The sequence below is a fragment of the Perognathus longimembris genome, chromosome 17 (assembly GCF_023159225.1).
Source record: "Perognathus longimembris pacificus isolate PPM17 chromosome 17, ASM2315922v1, whole genome shotgun sequence".
NCBI lineage: Eukaryota > Metazoa > Chordata > Mammalia > Rodentia > Heteromyidae > Perognathus > Perognathus longimembris.
The window spans coordinates 18364099-18384604 of NC_063177.1; the positions used below are offsets into that span (position 1 = coordinate 18364099).

At 41.8% G+C, this 20506-nt stretch overlaps 1 protein-coding gene across 1 annotated transcript in view; it reads right to left on the reverse strand.

Moving 5' to 3' along the window:
* The window catches only part of Nsrp1 (nuclear speckle splicing regulatory protein 1), a 42707-nt gene extending 22519 nt beyond the window's left edge, over positions 1–20188 (reverse strand). Inside the window, exons 1-2 of the mRNA XM_048365500.1 lie at positions 20128–20188; positions 18813–18906 (exon numbers count right to left, since the gene is read on the reverse strand). Of these exons, the coding sequence (XP_048221457.1) occupies positions 18813–18906; positions 20128–20147 (114 nt within the window). The 5' untranslated portion in view covers positions 20148–20188. The remainder of the gene's footprint in view (positions 1–18812; positions 18907–20127) is intronic.
* Positions 20189–20506: the final 318 nt, after the last annotated feature.

The following is a 20506-nucleotide window of genomic DNA, read 5'->3' on the forward strand; positions in this document are numbered from 1 at the left end:
ATCCTAGCTACTCACAAGATGGATATTGGGACAATTACAGTTGGAAGCTACTCTGGACAAAAAATTTCAAGACCCCCCCATCTCAATTAATAGTTGGATATAGTGGTGCATGCTTGTCATCCCAGCTACACAAGATAAATAGGAGGATCATAGTCTAATACAACTTGAACATAAACGTGAACCTCATCCCATTAATAACTAAAACAAAACAGGCTAGGGGCATGACTCCAAGATATCAAGGTTGGATGGCGCCGATAGAATAGGGAGGCACCCCGACTCGCTCCAACGGCATAGTGAGCTGGGAACTCCAACACCCAACACCCCATCAAGAACCCAGCAAAACCAGCAGCCAGAAGCAGTGGAGAAACGCAGGAAAACAAAAAGGAGCAAAAAAGAAGAACCGAAAACCTACACGGAGCCGGAGATTCACCGGGGCACCCTCCCCCCACCAGCCGACCCTGGCCCAAACAGGGTCAGGCTGGGAAAGGGGAACCCGGCGATCGACAGACAGGCTGCCAGGAGCGCAGAATTCATATAGTGGGAGACCCCACGGACACAAGGCAGGGTGCGGACCAAGACACAAACCGGCAGCGACGAGAAGTTCGGGTCCACACCGGGTTCGGACAAAGGAACCCAGCACGGCAGAAATCGGGAACCAGGGAAGCCACCACGACACTTAGCCAACCCCTGGAGGGCCAACGGCTGCGTGGGACACACACACAAAGCAGCAAAAGTGAGTGCCCTCCCTCCCCCTCCCCCACCCCTGAGGGAACAAAGAACCCCCAAATCAGGCGGGGAAGCTCCCATCAGGCGCGGGGAAGTCAGTTTAGCAGGGGAAGGGCCCAGCAGCACCAACACCCCACAGGTTCCTGAACTGGCAGAACCGGCCCCGCCCCCTTCCCAACAGGGGCCGGGAGACGGCCGGTTGTGCAAACCCCACCCGAGGCGCCTGGACCTCGCAGACTCTTACAACTAAAACCACAGGCGCTGGTGGGCAATACCAGCCCAGCAGGGTCACCTGAGCCTGATCACGTCCCCCACTCACAGCAGAGGTGAGGACTGAAGGTGCCAACCCACACCCGGACAGTCGATCCCACTGGACCCCACACATACCGCCCCCCCCAACGGACTCATGGGAGGGCACAAGCACAACCCAACAACCCAGGACTTGCTCTGGGAGGCATATCCCGCCGAAGTGCTTGTTGCAGTGGATGCACAGCGCACAGGAGGGCGGGGCCCCCGGCGACAGCGCCCGCTCTGGTAGGCGTATCCTGGACTGGTGGGCGGGGCCACAGCGGCAGCACCTGCTGCCGTAGGCACGTCTACACAGGAGGGAGGGAAGAGCTACAAACCAAACCTGAGAAGCCATCAGATCTCCAGATGCACAAATCACAAAGAAACATAACTCAGTTCATCAAAGGACAAGCCAACTCGCCAGCTCCAAAAAGCAGCACGACTGAAGAGGAGATGGAGACTAAAAAAGCAAATGAGGCCATGTTAACAGGAATGATCGAAAGCGTCAGAAATGAAATCAGAAAACAATTCTAGGAATTTAGAGCGGAAATCTGGAAGGACACCCAGGAAGCCAAGAAAGAAATGGAAGCAAAACTGGATGCAATGCAAGCCTGCTTTAAAGAAATGGAAGCAAAAATGGATACAATGCAAGCTGCCTTTAAAGAAAATCAACACATCCTGAGAATTGAAATGCATGAAAAAATAGATTTAAAATACAACTCTTTAAAGGCAGAAATCTCCACGATCAGAGGTGATATGACAACCATAAACAGCTCTCTGACATCCATAAACTCCGCAATTGAAACCATAACACAAAGAGTAGACCATATAGAATCCAGAATCTCTCGCCTGGACGATGAAGCAGCTGACAACAACCAGAAAATGACCACACTCCAAGAAAAGGTGAAGCTTCAGGGAAGACTAATCCAGGAACTAATGGACAAAGACAAGAGATATAACCTGCGCATAATTGGAATAGAAGAAGGAGCCGAATATCATAACAGAGGGCTTAATCATGTTCTCAATAAAGTTATTGCAGAAAACTTTCCCAATCTCACAGGGGACCCTTCCAGGTAACCGAAGCCTACAGGACACCTGGCAGACCAGACCCCAGGAAAGCCACCCCAAGGCACATAATATTCAAGACTACAGACTTCAAGATTAAAGAGCAAATTCTGAATTCAGCCAAAGCGAAGAAGGAAACTTTTTTCAATGGGAAGAGGATTCGAATAACATCCGACTTATCCACACAAACTTACCAAGCTCGAAGTGAGTGGAAGAACACCATCCAATTACTCCAGAATAACAATTTACAACCTCGGATCAAATATCCAGCGAAATTGGAGTTCACATTCGAAGGGAGAACCAGATCTTTCCACACCAAAGAGGAGCTAAAGGAGTATGTGAATAAAAAACCAGCCCTACAGCGAATATTAAGAGGGGATCCCCACCCAACATAGATTGTAAAAGACACACAGACAGAATCAGAAAGAAACTTCAATAGCCAAAGTCCAGCAGAAACACAAGCTCACTAAAGACAAGAAAAAAAAAAGAAAGAAGAAAAAACAGCCAACAAGAAAATGGAAGGAGAAAAAACACCCTTATCCTTGATCTCTTTAAATATAAATGGCTTAAACTCCCTGATAAAGAGGAGCAGACTGGCAGAATGGATTCGCAAACAAAAAGTTGACCTCTGCTGTCTACAAGAGACCCACCTTACAGCAAGGGACAAAAACAGGCTTCGAGTGAAAGGATGGAGCAAGATCTACCAAGCAAATGCATCCACCAAAACGGCAGGTGTAGCCATTCTGATCTCAGACAAGCTGGACTTCTCTTTAAAGTCCACTCAAAAAGACAAAGAAGGACACTACATATTAATACAAGGAAAAATCCAGAATCAAGAAATCACGGTGATAAATGTATACTCACCAAACAAAAGAGGCCCGACATATGTCAAGCAAATTCTCAAAGAATTACAGAGCAAGATAGACGCAAACACAATCATAGTGGGTGACTTTAATACTCCTCTCTCTCCAAGAGACAGATCCAACACCCAGAGGATTAGTAAGGGAGCTGAGGACCTAAATAACACCATTTCCCAAATGGATCTAACAGACCTATATAGAACCTTTCACCCTACAGAGACCCAATACACCTTCTTTTCAGCAGCCCATGGATCATATTCCAAAATAGACCACGTCATAGCCCACACAAAGAACCTCAGCAAATACAAAAGTATTGACGTCATCCCATGTATTATATCTGATCACAGTGGATTAAAGGTAACCCTCAACAACAAAGGATACCACAGAGCCTATACACACTCTTGGAGGCTAAACCCCACGCTGCTATCCAACACTTGGGCCACAGATCAAATTAAAGATGAAATCAACGAATTCATAAGCCACAATGACAAAGAAAACACATCACAAAGAAACCTATGGGACACAGCTAAGGCAGTACTGAGGGGCAAGATCATTGCACTCAGCACCCACATTAAAAGAATGGAAGCAGCGCAGGTGAATACCCTCACGATGAAACTAAAACAACTGGAGAAACAAGAAATGACAGAATCTAAAACGACTAGGAGGGGAGAGATCACAAAGATTAAAGAAGAGATAAATCTGATTGAAAATAGAAAGACCATTCAACAAATAAATAAGACTAAAAGCTGGTTCTTTGAGAAAATAAACAAAATTGACAGACCCCTTGCAAGACTTACAAAAAAAAAGAAGAGAAGAGACTCATATTCGTAAAATCAGGGACTCCACTGGAAAAATTACAACAAGTACACACGATATTCAAACAATCATAAGGAGCTATTTCCAAAACCTCTACTCAGCAAAAAACAATAATTTTACGGAAATGGATCAATTCTTAGAGAAGTACAAACTGCCCAAACTGAACCAAGAAGAAATAAATCAACTAAATAAACCAATAACTTACGGTGAGATACAGGAGGTAATCAAGAACCTCCCTACTAAGAAAAGCCCAGGCCCAGATGGATTCACCAACGAATTCTACAAAACCTTTAGTCCTCAAACTCTTCCGCGAAATAGAAACGGAGGGAGAAATCCCAAACTCATTCTACGAAGCTAATATCATACTCATTCCCAAACCAGGCAAAGATCCAACAAAAAAAGAGAACTACAGACCAATATCACTAATGAACACAGATGCAAAGCTCCTCAATAAAATATTAGCTAATAGGATCCAGAAACTGATCAAGAATATCATACATCACGACCAAGTAAGCTTCATCCCTCAGTCACAAGGATAGTTCAACATCCGTAAATCAATCAACGTAATTCACCACATAAACAGAACTAAAATCAAGATTCACATTGTTATCTCAGTCGATGCCCAAAAAGCCTTTGACAAAATACAACATCCATACCTGTTAAAAGCTTTGGAGAGAACAGGAATAGATGGAACATTCCTCAAAACAATAAAAGCCATATACAACAGACCAACTGCTAATATATTAAATGGAGAGAAACTTAAATCATTCCCCCTAAACTCAGGAACAAGACAAGGATGCCCACTCTCCCCACTTCTGTTCAACATAGTGCTGGAATCCCTAGCCATAGCAATAAGGCAAGAGGAGGACATCAAAGGGATCCACATCGGCAAGGAAGAAATCAAGTTATCCCTATTCGCAGACGACATGATCTTATATCTGATGGACCCAAAAAACTCAGTACCCAAACTCCTACACCTAATAAACCAATTTGGCAAAGTAGCAGGATACAAAATCAACCCACAAAAGTCAGCAGCTTTTCTGTACACCAGCAATAGACAAACAGAAAAGGAAATTATGGAAACAATTCCATTTACAGTAGCCAAAAAAAGAATAAAGTACCTAGGGATCAACTTAACCAAGGACGTGACAGACCTATTCAATGAAAACTACAAAAATCTAATAAGGGAAATCAAAGAAGACACAAGGAGATGGAAAGACCTCCCATGCTCATGGGTAGGCAGAATCAATATAGTGAAAATGGCCATATTGCCCAAATTGTTATACAAATTCAATGCAATACCTATCAAAATCCCAGCCACATTCTTCACTGAAATAGAGAAACCAATCCATAAATTCATATGGAACAGCAAAAAACCTAGAATAGCCAAAGCAATTCTAGGCAAAAAAAGCAGTGCAGGAGGTATCACAATACCTGACTTCAAGCTCTACTACAAGGCCATCATAACAAAAACAGCATGGTATTGGTATAAAAACAGATCGGAAGACCAGTGGATTAGGATTGAAGACCCAGAAATAAAACCGCACTCTTACAGCCAACTGATATTCGACAAAGGAGCTAAAGACATACAATGGAATAAACATAGCCTCTTCAACTACTGGTGCTGGGAGAACTGGGCAGCCATATGCAGAAAACTCAAAGTAGACCCAAGCCTATCACCATGCACCAAGATCAACTCAAAATGGATCAAGGACTTCAACATCAGACCTGAATCCTTGAAACTACTGAAGGACAGAGTAGGAAAGACACTAGAACTTATAGGCACAGGAAGGAACTTCCTGAATAGAGTCCCAGGGGCACAACAAATAGGGGAAAGACTCGACAAATGGGACTACTACAAATTAAAAAGTTTCTGCACAGCTAAGGACATAGCCACCAAAATAGAAAGACAGCCAACGATATGGGAAAGGATATTTACCAGCACAGCAACAGACAAAGGCCTGATATCGGTCATCTACAGAGAACTCAAAAAACTAAGCCCCTCCAAGCCCAATAAACCTATTAGGAAATGGGCAAAAGAGCTAAAGAGAGACTTCACAAGAGAAGATATAAAAATGGCAAAGAAACATATGAAGAAATGCTCAACATCCCTGCTAGTAAAGGAAATGCAAATAAAAACAACCCTGAGATACCACCTCACCCGTTAGAATGGCCTATACTCTGAACTCAGGAAACAACAAATGCTGGAGGGGCTGTGGGGAAAGAGGAACCCTTCTCCATTGTTGGTGGGAGTGCAAATTAGTACAACCACTTTGGAGAACAGTATGGAGGTTTCTCAAAAAGCTCAATATAGACCTACCCTATGACCCAGCCATACCACTCCTAGGCATCTATCCTAAACAGCAAAATCCAAGATATCAAAAAGGCATTTGTACTTCCATGTTTATCGCAGCACAATTCACAATAGCTAAAATATGGAAACAACCCAGATGCCCCTCCACAGACGAATGGATCCAAAAAATATGGTACTTATACACAATGGAATACTACATAGCGATTAGGAATGGTGAAATACTGTTATTCGCAGGGAAATGGTCAGAACTCGAACAAATAATGTTGAGTGAGACAAGCCTAGAACACAGAAAACAAAGGGGCATGATCTCCCTGATATATGACTGTTAACAAAGGGAGACGGAGAGACAGTAGAGACCAAGTCTGTGAATACTGTATATGTTCTTGATACATTGTATATTGCATATATGTCAACCTGACCTAGACAAGGGATAGAAAAACAGGTCGTAAGATATCATAAGAAATGTACACACTGCCCTACTATGTAACTGCACCCTCTTTGCACAACACCTTGTAAAAAAATTTATGTCCAATTAATAATAAATAAAAAAGATATCAAGGTTGAAGAGGAAAATTATTGAAAACAAGGAAAGCTTGTGCAAGCTAATCTGAGCATCATTTGAATTGAAAACATTAACAACTCTGTATGTGTTTCAAAAAGAAATCTGCTGCATGTGTATTAGCGCTCTCCTTCGCTGAGCAATATCAGCTCCAGAAAGCAAACAGATGTCTCTATGTGGACATACAAGGGTGTGTTCAAAGTAGTTCTGAAATAATAATCTCACTTGCCTCTGTGAGATGGAAAGACATGACAAAAACGGAAGGAGCAGAACAGGTGTGTACAAAAAAGGGCAGTTTGGGATTGCTGATAGGAAAAAATAAAGTTGTTTTCTAACACTCACATAGAGTCAAAAAAACAATAAACTTTACCATATGGTTTTAATATCCTATGTTTTATCAGCCAAAACTAGGGGCACAAAAACAAACAACAGATCTTCCAATTATTCTTTAACTCACCAACAAGGAAAACCCTGTAAGTTTATTTTATTTTTTATTTTTATTTTTTGGCCAGTCGTGGGTCTTGGACTCAGGGCCTGAGCACTGTCCCTGGCTTCTTCCCGCTCAAGGCTAGCACTCCGCCACTTGAGCCACAGCGCCGCTTCTGGCCGTTTTTCTGTATATGTGGTGCTGGGGAATCGAACCTAGGGCCTCGTGTATCCGAGGCAGGCACTCTTGCCACTAGGCTATATCCCCAGCCCGTAAGTTTATTTTTTTAGAAACTTATTTTCAAAAGAAATGTAATTAACCATGTTGGCCAACAACCAACATCCTTAGAATAAAGAATCAAAGGTCTTATAACCCTTCCTTCTCAGACCAAAACTTAATGAAATACACTTGGTAATACTTTTTTCCTCAAAAGACAAGCAATAGTTTGGCACCTAATATATAATCACAATGACCAAGTCAGGTGTGTAGTGTCCCCAGTACAGACTTTTATTAGAGTTTTGTTACAAACATACAATCTCTTGACACTAAGATGTAGTTCTTGCAGATAAAGCTCCAAGGCAGGAAATGAATCTCCTCCCAAATGCTGCTTCTTATCTTTAAAGTAACCTCAAATTATTACTAAACTAATAAAGTAATTTTGTTTCAGAAAGTGATCTGATCTATTTTATTTTGAGTTTTTGATGAATCCAAGAGTGAGATGGGGGATTATTACTTTTTATCTGACTATACATACTGGAACATAGAAATAAGACTTTTAGAAATGATTTTTATGGTAAAGCTGGACTAAGCAATATCAAAGCCTGTCAGTATATAGCTGTGTGTCGGTTTATAAAAATAGAAAACTAATTTTATCATTTAACATAGCAAATTCAGAGGTAAAGCTTCTACTATCTTCTAATTAGAAAGTGTCAGTTAAATAAGATGAGTAAAAGGTATGACTGCATGCAAACCAATAAAACAATAACTCAAAAAATTAACTGTGAATATTGTTTGTTTATGGAATATTTCTAATGATTCCTAGCCAATGCCACAGCCCAACCTGGAAATCAGAATTCTATCAAAAGTCACAAAACCTAGGCTATTAAATATTACTAATAAACACAGTGGATGGAGACAGCACAGGAAACTTTCAGACAACTAATGATTAATGACAGTAATTACAGCAGACAGAGAAGATTTTATTGAATATAGATATGACTTATTGCACTTCTATGGATTGTGCATATATTAGACACTAGTATATACTATTTTTAAAGTAAACTTTAGGAATATAGGGTTTTTTTCCTTTTAATGTAAACACTTAAGACTAAGAGAGATTAAACAATTTGCCTAATAATATTAGTTAGGAACCCTAAATTCAAAGCTCTGGTACAAGCTGACAAGTTAGCACACATTGAAGCCCCCTTCTTCTAAATTCTTGAAATGACTGATAAGAATTCCATAATCATGATAGAAAACAAGAAGGGATATTCTCAGTGAACTGGAATCTTGAAGAACACAGACGGCAAATCAAACCACCCACTGAGGCTGGATGCTAGAAAAGGTGGGAATGGGCCTGGCAGATGGCTCATGCCTATAATCGTATCTACTTAGGAGTTATGGGATTAGGAGGATCCAGGTACAAGGTCAGCCAGACAAAGTCAGCAAGATCCAACTCAACCATTAAAGCTAGGAATGTTAGCATATACCTGTCATCTGAGTTCTACAAAAAGCATAAATAGGAGGATGGTGGTCCAAACTGGCCTTGGCAAAATAGACTCTATTCAAAAAATAACAAAAGGAAGGAGGTCTAGGGGCAGGAATCAAATGATAAAACTTCTGTCTGGCAAATACAAAGTCCTGATTTCAAAGTCCAGCAAACTGCTTCACCCCCAATCACACACCAAAATAGTAGGAAAGGTATCAAGGGTACAAAAGGATATAAAGACAAGAGAGAGCTGGGCATCACTGACTCAACGCCTGTAATCCTCACTACTCACGAGGCTGAGATCTGAGGATCACAGTTCAAACCCAGGCTGAGCAGTAAAGTCTGTGAGACTCTTTACCTCCAATTAACCACCAGAAAACCAGAAGTGGTGCTGTGGTTCAAGTGGCAGAGAGCTAGTCTTGAGCTCAGAGTCAGCACCCAGGCCCAGAGTTAAAACCCCACGACGAAAGAAAAAGAAAAAAAAAGCAAGAGAAATTAGTTGGGGACTTCACATAAAAAGCAGCAATGCAGATGTGGATCAACACATACCGCCTTCTTTGAGGAAGGCAAATAGAAATCTCATCTCTGCCTTAGCTGGAAATAGTGAACATCGTAGTGTCAGTTAAATAATTGGCTCGGGGACAGGAATAACTGGAATTCTGCTTAGGTAGGATGCAATATACCGTGCCCAAAGCTCCAAGCCTTCTTTATAAGTAAGAAACAGTAACAAACATGGCTGGGGCACACTTTTGTTTGTTTGTGATAGTACTGCTATGTAGCCCAAGTGGGCCGTACACTCAGATCTTGGCTTCCCAAGTGCTAGGATTAGAGCCAAGTGCCATGAATACAAAATAATGCCCGGACCTTAAATACAGAAACAAGCAAAACAAAAATGGCCGATTATTTGTGAATATCAAGAAAATTAATTATAAAACTGAATTAACTGGAAGAATTAATCTCTTGGTGATAATATTTTGTATCCATTAAAAATACGTTAAAGCTTAAAATATTATCAATGAAATAACCTGAATTTAAATTATTAGTGAATGAAAAGATGAAAGTCAAGAATTCTCTCAGAATGCACTAGAGAAAAATATAGAAAATTAAGAATAGGGAAATATTCACACTGCTACAAAATTTGCTTAATAGGAACTCCAGAGGGGAAAACAATAGAGGGAAGGTATCCATAAGGTGGAAGCTTTAAGTTCTTTTTTTTTTTGCCAGTCCTGAGCTTGGACTCAGGGCCTGAGCACTGTCCCTGGCTTCTTCCCGCTCAAGGCTAGCACTCTACCACTTGAGCCACAGCGCCACTTCTAGCCGTTTTCTATATATGTGGTGCTGGGGAATCGAACTCAGGGCTTCATGTATGCCAGGCAAGCACCCTTGCCACTAGGCCATATTCCCAGCCCAAAATAACATTGATTTTTGTTGTTGTTGTTTTTTCTCAAGGCTAGCACTCTGCCAGTTGAGCCACAATGCCACTTCTGGCCATTTTCTATATATGTGGTGCTGGGGAATCGAACCCAGGGCTTCATGTATACAAGGTAAACACTCTTGCCACCAGGCCATCCATTTTCCCAGCAGCTTTGAGTTCTTAAAGTAAAAGAATTTACTAAACACTGAGACATTTCACATTGGGATGAAATTTTCAAATATTAAAGACAAAGAAAAATCTAGCACCTGGTGAAATGTATTGGGAGTAGAGATTATTTACAAGTAAGAACCAAACTGATAATATATCCCTTTATTTGGTAATAGTAGATATAAAAGGGAAAAAAGTGTTGTTTAAAAGTGCTGGAGGAGGGCTGGGGATATAGCCTAGTGGCAAGAGTGCCTGCCTCGGATACACGAGGCCCTAGGTTCGATTCCCCAGCACCACATATACAGAAAACGGCCAGAAGCGGCGCTGTGGCTCAAGTGGCAGAGTATGTTAGCCTTGAGCGGGAAGAAGCCAGGGACAGTGCTCAGGCCCTGAGTCCAAGGCCCAGGACTGGCCAAAAAAAAAAAAAAGTGCTGGAGGAGCCAGGCACTCATTACTCAAGACTGTAATCCTAGCTACTCAAGAGACTGAGTTCTGAGGATCAAAGAAACCAACCTGCACAGGAAAGTCCATGAAACTCTTATCTCCAATTAATTGCCAAAAGGGCTAGAAGCAGAGCTGTGGCTCATGTGGTAGAACGCCAGCTTTGAGCAAAGGAAAAAAAAGGAGAGTCTGGACCCTGAATTTAAGCCTCAGGACTGGCACCCACAAGCGTGGATTTGTCAATGTTTTTTAGTCAAAGAGAAAACAGGTAACTAGCACTTAACTAAAATTAGATAATTTTTGTTGTTGTTGTTGCTGTATGTGCCAATACTGGGGCTTGAACTCAGGTCCTTCTACTTTCACCAGACTTTTTCACTCAAGGCTAGTGCTTTACTACTTGAGCCACAGCTCTACTTTTGGTGGTTAAATGGAGGTGAGAGTCTCACAGGTTTTTCTGCTGAGGATTGGTTTTGAGCTGCTATCCTCAGATCTCAGCCTCCCCGAATAGCTAGAATTACAGGTCTGAGCCACCAGTGCCTGGCTAAACTTAAGATACTATTTAATACAACAAAAGGATGCTATTTAAATTTAGAGTGAAAAAGCAACCCACAGAATGAAAGAAAATATGTGTAAGTTTTATTCCTGAGACTGGACTCCAGAACAAAGAGGTACAACTGAAGGGGGAAAAAAAAAGGCAAAAAAATTGAAAATAATTCCCCAGTAAAGAAACACAAATGGCCAATAAGCACAAGAAGAAATTCAGCATCAGTCACTTAGAGAAATGCATGTTAAAACCATAATGAATTGCTTACTTTATCCCTCAAGGAAAAGGCTATTTAAAAATAAATAATGTGTGGTAAGGACACAGGGGAAAAAAAAGGAACACTTGCTCACTTCAGTAGGGAGGCAAAAACGATACAAGACACTGTGTTCTTTCTCTTTTTTTTGCCAGTCCTGGGGCTTGAACCTTCAGGGCCTGAGCACTGTCCCTGGCTTCTTTTTGCTCAAGGCTAGCACTCTGCCAACTTGAGCCACAGTGCCACTTCCGGCTTCTTCTATATATGTGGTGCTGAGGAATCAAACCTAGGGCTTCATGTATCCAAGGCAAATACTCTGCCACTAGGCCATATTCCCAGCCCCAGCCACTGTGTTTACTCAAAATCTAAACATTCTAGTCAGCCTCAAGAAAATAAAGAGCAAAGAGTGACAGGGATGGGGAGGGGTGCATCCCTACACAGTTCATGGGAGAGTATATTAGTCCGGCCACTATGGAAATCAGTATAAAAATATAAAACTGGGGCTGGGAATATGGCCTAGTGGCAAGAGTGCTTGCCTTGTACACATGAAGCCCTGGGTTCGATTCCTCAGCACCACATATATAGAAAAGGCCAGAGGTGGCACTGTGGGCTCAAATGGTAGAGTGCTAGCCTTGAGCAAAAAGAAGCCAGGGACAGTGCTCAGACCGAGTCCGAGCCCCAGGACTGGCCAAAATAAATAAATTAATTAATTAAATGAATGAAATAAAATAAAAAACAAAACTATAACTACATGTATGAAACTTGTTGAAATCATTTCAAGGTGGGATGAAAGATAGAGGGAGTGAGGTTATGGGATATATTGCGCTGTGTTCAATACCACAAAACACTTGTTTTTCACAGCCCTTGTCATTTGGGTGCCCCAATTTGACAGCTCACTTTGTCCTATTTTACTTTGTTGGCTTAAAGCTAGCACTCTACCACTTGAGCCATAATGCCACTTCTGGCTTTTTCTATATATGTGGTGCTGAGGAATTGAACCCAGGGCTTCACCTATGTGAGGCAAGCACACTACCACTAGGCCATATTCCCACCTCCTACATTTCTTAAATAGTTAAATTAGTTCTGATAATCTTAAAAGGAGCTATTTAAATCAAATCAAAGTTCTGTTAACCACTTGAGCTACAGCTCTACTTCCAGCTTTTTGGCGAAATTGGGATGAGTCACACACTTTGTTGCTCAGGATGGCTTTGAATCATGATCCTGAGATCTCAGCCTCCTTAGTAGTTAGGATTGCAGATGTGAGTCACTGGCCCCGGGCCTATTTTTCTATTAAACTCAATATAAGAATACATAATTCCTGTGGTTGTACCTGCACTATCTCTGTATCTTATCTGAGTACATTGGAAACTGTGTATACTGGTATTAGAACTAGGAAACTGAAAGGGAATACCAAAATCGAGAGACACAGGGTAAAAAAGACAAACGACTACAAAAGCAATACTTGTAAAACTTTGGTGTAAATCAACTGAACAACTCATGGGGGGAGAGGGAAAGGGGGAGGGAATGAGGGAGGAGGTAACAAACAGTACAAGAAATGTATCCAGGGGCTGGGGATATAGCCTAGTGGCAAGAGTGCCTGCCTCGGATACACGAGGCCCTAGGTTCGATTCCCCAGCACCACATATACAGAAAACGGCCAGAAGCGGCGCTGTGGCTCAAGTGGCAGAGTGCTAGCCTTGAGCGGGAAGCCAGGGACAGTGCTCAGGCCCTGAGTCCAAGGCCCAGGACTGGCCAAAAAAAAGAAATGTATCCAATGCCTAACATATGAAACGAACTTCTCTGTACATCAGTTTGACAATAAAAATTTTTAAAAATACATAAAATAAAACTTACATAGTAGGGCCCCCTCTGCTGGACTACTGGGAAAAAAGTGTGATCTAAAATTTAGGTTCTCAATTGCTTCGGGAACTGCTTTTTTGTTGTTTCTATATTAAGCTTTGCTTCACAGTTCTCTGCAGGTATAGTAAATGTGTATCAAAAGAATTTACAGAGGGAAGAAGCAACACTGTTCAAAAAGAAATGTACTCATTACCTGATGTATGTAACTGTAACCCCTCTGTACATTTCAGTTAGCAGGAAAGCTAGGGCTCATCAGATTTTTTTTTTTAATAGATAACTATGCTAAACAGGCTTTGTTGTTCTGGGTTTTGCCTTGTGTACTGATACTGGGGCTTGAACTCAGGGACTTAACTCGAGGCTGACACTCTACCACTTCAGCCATACCTACATATCTCGTTTTACTGGGTAAGTGGAAATAAGAGTCTCATAGGTTTTTCTTGCCCAAGCTAGTTTCAAACCATGATCCTCAGCTCTCAGCCTCCTGATAAGTTACAATTACAGCAGCACCAGCTATGTATCTCAATTTTTTTTTGGTCGATTGTGGGGCTTGAACTCAGGGCCTGGGCACTGTCCCTGAGCTCTTCAGCTCAAGGTTAGTGCTCTACCACTCGAGCCAGGGCTACTTCCAGTTTTCTGGAAAAATCCCCAGATCTCAGCCTCCTGAATAGCTAGGATTACAGGTGTGAGCCACCAGTACCCAGCCTCAATGTTTTTTTAAAAGGAAGGAAGTGACAAAAAAAAAATCTTACATAAGGATAAACATCCTGGGGTAGAGGTATAGTCAAGTGATAGAACATTCTTCTAGAATTCTTGAGATCTATCTCTAGCATCAGGGAACAGGATGAAATCTAAGACTGTTTAAAAAAATCTGTTAATAAAAATGCATCTACTTTTCCACTGCAGAGATTATGTATCAATTTGCTTCTTCTTCATCATATGTTAACTTTTTTAGAAACTTAGAAAAGTAACTTAGAAATACTTAGAATAGAAAAAGACATTTTTCCTGTATATTCAGTTAGCTTCTAAATTCTGTTTATTTCCATATGTTTTCTATTTGTCCTGTCTGATTCCTATCAGTATTACTGTAGTTAAAAATTCTCATCTCTCTCTTTCTCTCTCTGGGGCTGGGAATGTGGCCTAATGGCAGAGTGCTTGTCTAGCATATATGAAGCCCTAGGTTCGATTCCTCAGCACCACATATATAGAAAGAGCCAGAAGTTGAGCTGTGGTAGAGTGCTAGCCTTGAGCAAAAAGAAGCCAGGGACAGTGCTCAGACATGGAGTTCAAGCCCCAGGAATAGCAAAAGAAAAAACATTTCAGCTCTCATCTGTGCTGTAAAGCTTGTTGGCAATCCTAGGGCTTGACCTCATTGCCTTGCATTTGCTAGGTTGGTGCTCCACTACTTAAGCCACAACTCCAGCTCTGCTTTTTTATGGTTATTTTGGAGATGGAATTTAATGAACTTTGTGCTCAAGCTGGCCTCAAAACCTTGAACCTCCAGACCTTAGTCTCCTGAGTAGCTAAGATTACAGGTATGAGCCACCAACACCAGTATAGAAGACTTTTAATAAGCACCTCAATCCTAATTCCTTGTTCCCTCCCACTATCCCCCCCCCTTTTTTTTGCCAGCCCCGGGGCTTGAACTCAGGGCCTGAGCACTGTTCCCAGCTTCTTTTTGCTCAAGGCTGGCATTCTACCACTTGAGCCACTTCCAGTTTTCCGGTGGTTAATTGGAGATAAGAATCTCATGGACTTTCCTGCCCAGGCTGGATGTGAACTGCCCAATCCGACCCACTGCAATCCTCAGATCTCAGCTAGATTACAGGCATGAGCCACCAGCACCTGGCTCAAGAGTTATCTCTAAAGGTACAAATAAGATTTTGTACCACTGAACTATTCAAAAACAACTTTAAAATGTCTAGTTCAAATTTCATACAAGGTAGTCCACAATCACCCCAATCCTGTTTTAAAAAAGAAAAAAAACAACCTCCTTTTGCAACCATGTTTTCCTTAACACATTCCTCTAACCACATTACTCCCTAAATTATGCTCTTATACTATTCTGTATTTCTTGCTGTTCTCTTGCAATTGGAGTTATCTTCACCCTATCTTTTTTACCCATTTAAATCTAAACTAGCCTGAAAAGTTGTTTAAATGCCTATTCCCCCTTTGGTTTTCCTGTAGTTAAGTAAATTCTTTTATCCTCTATATCCCATTAACATTTTGCAACTGTACTAAAATAAGGCAGGATAGAATAGGAGTACAGTTTTGGAATCAGGCACTATAATCCTACTAAATGTGAACTGCTTCTGCATCATTAAGTTGAAATACTGGTAAGTTGGTGACTATGTGAACATAATTCTCACAAAATTGCTGTAAGGGACCACAAAGGAAAAAAAAACTGGATACAGTAACAAAAGTAACCGATTCTGTGTTTGCTTATGTGCATGCACACCAATACTGGGGCTTGAACTCAGGGCCTCAAGCTCTTGTTTGTCTGTGCTCAAAACTGGTGTTCTGGGGCTGGGGATATGGCCTAGTGGCAAGAGTGCTTGCCTCGTATACATGAGGCCCTGGGTTCAATACCCCAGCACCACATATACAGAAAATGGCCAGAAGTGCCGCTGTGGCTCAAGTGGCAGAGTGCTAGCCTTGAGCAAAAAGAAGCCAGGGACAGTGCTCAGGCCCTGAGTCCAAGCCCCAGGACTGGCCAAAAACAACAAACAAACAAACAAACTGGTGTTCTACTTCCAGCTTGGAGATAAGTCTTGAGGATTTGTCTGCTCCAGCTAGCTTCAAACTTTGATCTCCAGATCTCAGTCTTCTGAGCAGCCAGGATTATAGACATAAGCCACCAGCACTCTTCCAAAACTAACCAATTCTTAACTTAAAGTATTAAATATTTACTGCTGCAACAGCAAGGGAAAAAAACAGGAAAAATTAAATATTCAGCAGTTGTAACTAGGATCTTCCTCAATTTTCTAACTAGGAACTTCCTCAACATTTTATTTGAATATTTGAAATTTGTTCCAAAAATTTCAATATTCTATTTGAAAATAAATGCCTACACTAGTACTTTGTTCATTTCTTATAATCAAACTGCTAATTTCTTCTATTCTTTTTTTTTTTGGTGCCAGTCTGGTTTAGAACTGTGATCCTCAGACCTCAGCCTTCTGAGTAGTTAGGATTACAGCTGTGAGCCACCAGCACCCAGCTATTCAATTATTTTTAAATTTACTGAAGAAAAAGATAAAAATGGAAAAATGTTAAGTTACTGTTAAAGAGAAAAAAATCCATTTTCAGTAAAATGTAATTGTACAACAATCTCACATTATACTACAGTGAAAGAAGACAACATAAATATGCTATATGAGAACACCTAAAATTCTAGAGCTGGAAAACAGAGTGATAGAAATCATATGAACAATTTTCTGGTGTAAAGGTAAGGCAGAGTGAGAAACAATTTTCAGGGGAGAGGGAAAAATCCTGGATCTTGATTCTGTATCTTGAACTTTGTCAACAATTATTAACTTTTACTTTCAAAGTCTGCAAACTATATTACACATAAATTTAAACTCAATTTTTTTAAAGTATGAGTCAAGCTAGGAATGGTAGTGCATGTTATAATCCCAGAACTCCAGAGATGGAGCCAGGAGATTAGAGACCCAACTTGGGCTACTTAGCAGAATCCTGTTTAAAAGTAAACAAACAGGGGGTGGGAATATGGCCTACTGGCAAGAGTGCTTGCCTCATATACATGGAGCCCTGGGTTCGATTCCCCAGCACCACATATATAGAAAATGGCCAGAAGTGGCGTTGTGGCTCAAGTGGCAGAGTGCTAGCCTTGAGCAAGAAGCCAGGGACAGTGCTCAGGCCCTGAGTCCAAGGCCCAGTAATGGAAAAAAACAAACAAACAAACAGGGGTTGGGAATGTGGCTTAGCGGTAGAGTGCTTGCCTAGCATGCATGAAGCCCTGGGTTTGATTCCTCAGCACCACATAAAGAGAAAAAGGCAAAAGTGGTGCTGTGGCTCAGGTGGTAGAGTATTAGCCTTGAGCAAAAGGAAGCCAGGCCTTGAGTTCAAGCTCCAGGAATGGCAAAAAAAAAAAAAAAAAAATTAACAAGTGAGTCAAAGTTTATTTCTTCAAATAAGAAATATATTTACTATATTATTAGTACAAACTGAAACCTAAGTTATTGTTCTGCCAGAGCAAAAGAGGTACCTGATTAACCACAACAAAAGGTTCTAAATAGTTAATAATGACTGAACTGGAGGTGGGAATGTGACCTAGTGGTAGAGTGCTTGCCATGCATGCTTGAGCCCTGGGTTCGATTCTCAGCACCATATATACAGAAAAACCTGGAAGTGGCACTGTGGCTCAAGTGGAAGAGTGCTAGCCTTGAGCAAAAAGAAGCCAGAGAACTGTCTAGGTACATATATTTGGGGGTATTTCTGCTAAAAACTTAATTTTACAGGAAATAAGTATTTTAGCTGCTAAAACAGAATTTTTTTATTAAAGGTTATTATCAAGGATAACTACTCATTTTCATACGTATAAACACAGCAGACACTGAAAAAAATAACAAGAGCCATCTCATAGAACAAAACAAAACTGTTACAGCCAGGCACTGGTGGCACAAGCCTGTAATCCCAACTACTCAGTAGGCTAAGATCTGAGGATGGCAGGTAAAAGGCAGGAGACTCTAATCTCAACCACCAGAAAACAGGAAGTGGCTCAGTGGCTCCAAGTGGTTTGAGCACAAGCCTTGAGCAAGAGTTCAGGAACAGCACCCAGGCCCTGAGGCCAAGCCCCTGGACCAGCTTTAAAAACAACAACACTGTTACAGGGTCTTACTAGCAGGGGTAGGAAACCTTTTTCTGACAAGGGTCATTTGCAGGCTCTACAAAATTATCAATACTGCCACAGGGAACAAAGGCAGACAACAAGAAGCATTATGTGTCTGTCTCATCATATACCAAATGGTTTTGCGTGCCTCCTATGATCTGAGGGGGGAGGGGGAAATCTGTTCTACAGCATAGTTAATAAATTAGAAATCACTCTAAGAAATTGCTAATATCTTAATAGTTCAATCCTAGGGATCTTTATATTAACACATTTGTTACACCAATATTAGTTGTCTGAAAAGACTTCCTGTAAATAACTGAAATGTAGCTTTTTAAAAAAACCCTTACATTATAAAAAAATTAAAGAACAGTGGCCCTTTTTTATGAACATTCTTCTTGATGCAGAAAACTAAGTTTTATTCGAAAAACACTGTATTAACAAAGGCAATGACACAAACACACAAGTTCAATTCTAAAAGTTTTATATTTCCAACAATGCAACAGTAGAACACAGGTTCCCTTACCTCATCATCATCATCAGAATCATTCCCAAACACTGATGGTTTTTGCAAAACACGGTGTAACTGCTGTGTTTTCTTTGGCAAAATAAGCCCATACCTGCATGTTTTTTTTTTTGAAATAGAAATCACACATTATCTTTAAATCCTTAAAAAGTAACACACCCACTACTTCTTCCAGATAAAGCTACCAAGTCAAAACAAATAACCCACGATTTCATAAGACTTCCTGAATTTTCAGTCACCTCGAAATTCTAATATAATTTTATAATTATTACTGTTTTATTGGTGGACATGGGTCTAAACTCAATACCATTTTTACCAAGGAACAGCAGTCCATGAAGCGACCAGAAATCTCTCAGATGGTAAAGTGGCCGAAATGTGGGTTTTTTTAAACACCCATTGGTGCAAAACTTAGTTCATCTCCCTTAAAAAATTGAAAGCCCAACTTATCCTTGAGGTTTCATCAGTCAGAACAACAGATCCCTTCCCTCCCTTACCGTGTAAGCTTGCAAGAAGGGAAAATGTAATCCACAACAAATTTTAAAAGATTAACTGAGAAATCCAAATAGCCACGGAGAAAGTTCTCAGTGAAGAGTTTTTATTATTATTATTATTATTAAGTTCACTTGCTTTTTGTCTTAGAACACCTGAGAACCACCACATCAGATTCAACTCGTTGAGGGTCTCACGTTTTGGCCTTTAAGAGATCACGGGGGAAGCCTCATCGAAAATTAGGGGTCAGATTGAGCACTCCAAGACCAAACTTCCAAGTACGTACAGAATTCGTCTCTTTTGACGACAGCGTACACACCCCAAAACGGCCTCTAAGCCTACTCCGTTCAGTGGCGTCTCAGTACCACATTGCTAAGAAGTGAAGGGAGGGAGAGACTGGGGCAGGAGCGAGGCCTGGAGCCTCTGCTTGGGAGAACGAGAACGGCCTCTAAGGGAAATTAGCCACGTCTCTCTTCTCAGGGCCCCTGAGAGCAGCCAACCGGGGAGAAACTCAAGCGCGGGGTAGGAAGCAAGACTGAGGGGCCTCAGACCGAGCTTTTGGAAAATAGAAAAGTCTCGCTCTCTGCCCCTCAGCCTAACTTCCTTTCTTTCCTCACAAGTTTCTCCCTCAAACTTCAGGCTTCCATCCTGGAAGGCGTATGGGGGAGGGGGACCTAGGTTTGTTCAGGGTTGTCGCCCGGTCCCGTCTCTCTCCCTGACGACAGAGCCCCTTTAGGGGCAGCGCACTTGAACTCCACAGTCACAAGACCGCAGTCGCCGCGGCTTCTCACTCCCCAGCCTAACCCTAACTCCCCGAATCACTCACTGCCTGCCCGGGATCGCCATCTTGTTCCCGTCTCCGCTGGACGTGGCCGGCGCTTGACGTGATGACGACGGCGGTGCCGTCACGTAAACTCGCGCGCGACTTTGAGCGGCGCGGAGCCGGCTCCGCTGTGGGCGTTGCCATGGAGCTGCCCTCACACTTCCGGCAGCTGGCTCTCGTGACTTCTGTTTTGTTCTGCGCCTGACCAGACTGCCTGGACTCGAATGGGAAGAAAGGGATGAGCGTGCTGCCAGCAGCCTGGTGGTTCGCGCCATGTGTTCCGGGGATTACCAGCAGCTGGGTCGTCCGAGATAGGGTTAGAACTGCACATTCTTAAGCACACACTTGCAGAACTGGAAACTCGAGGGCAGGGCCCTGCAAT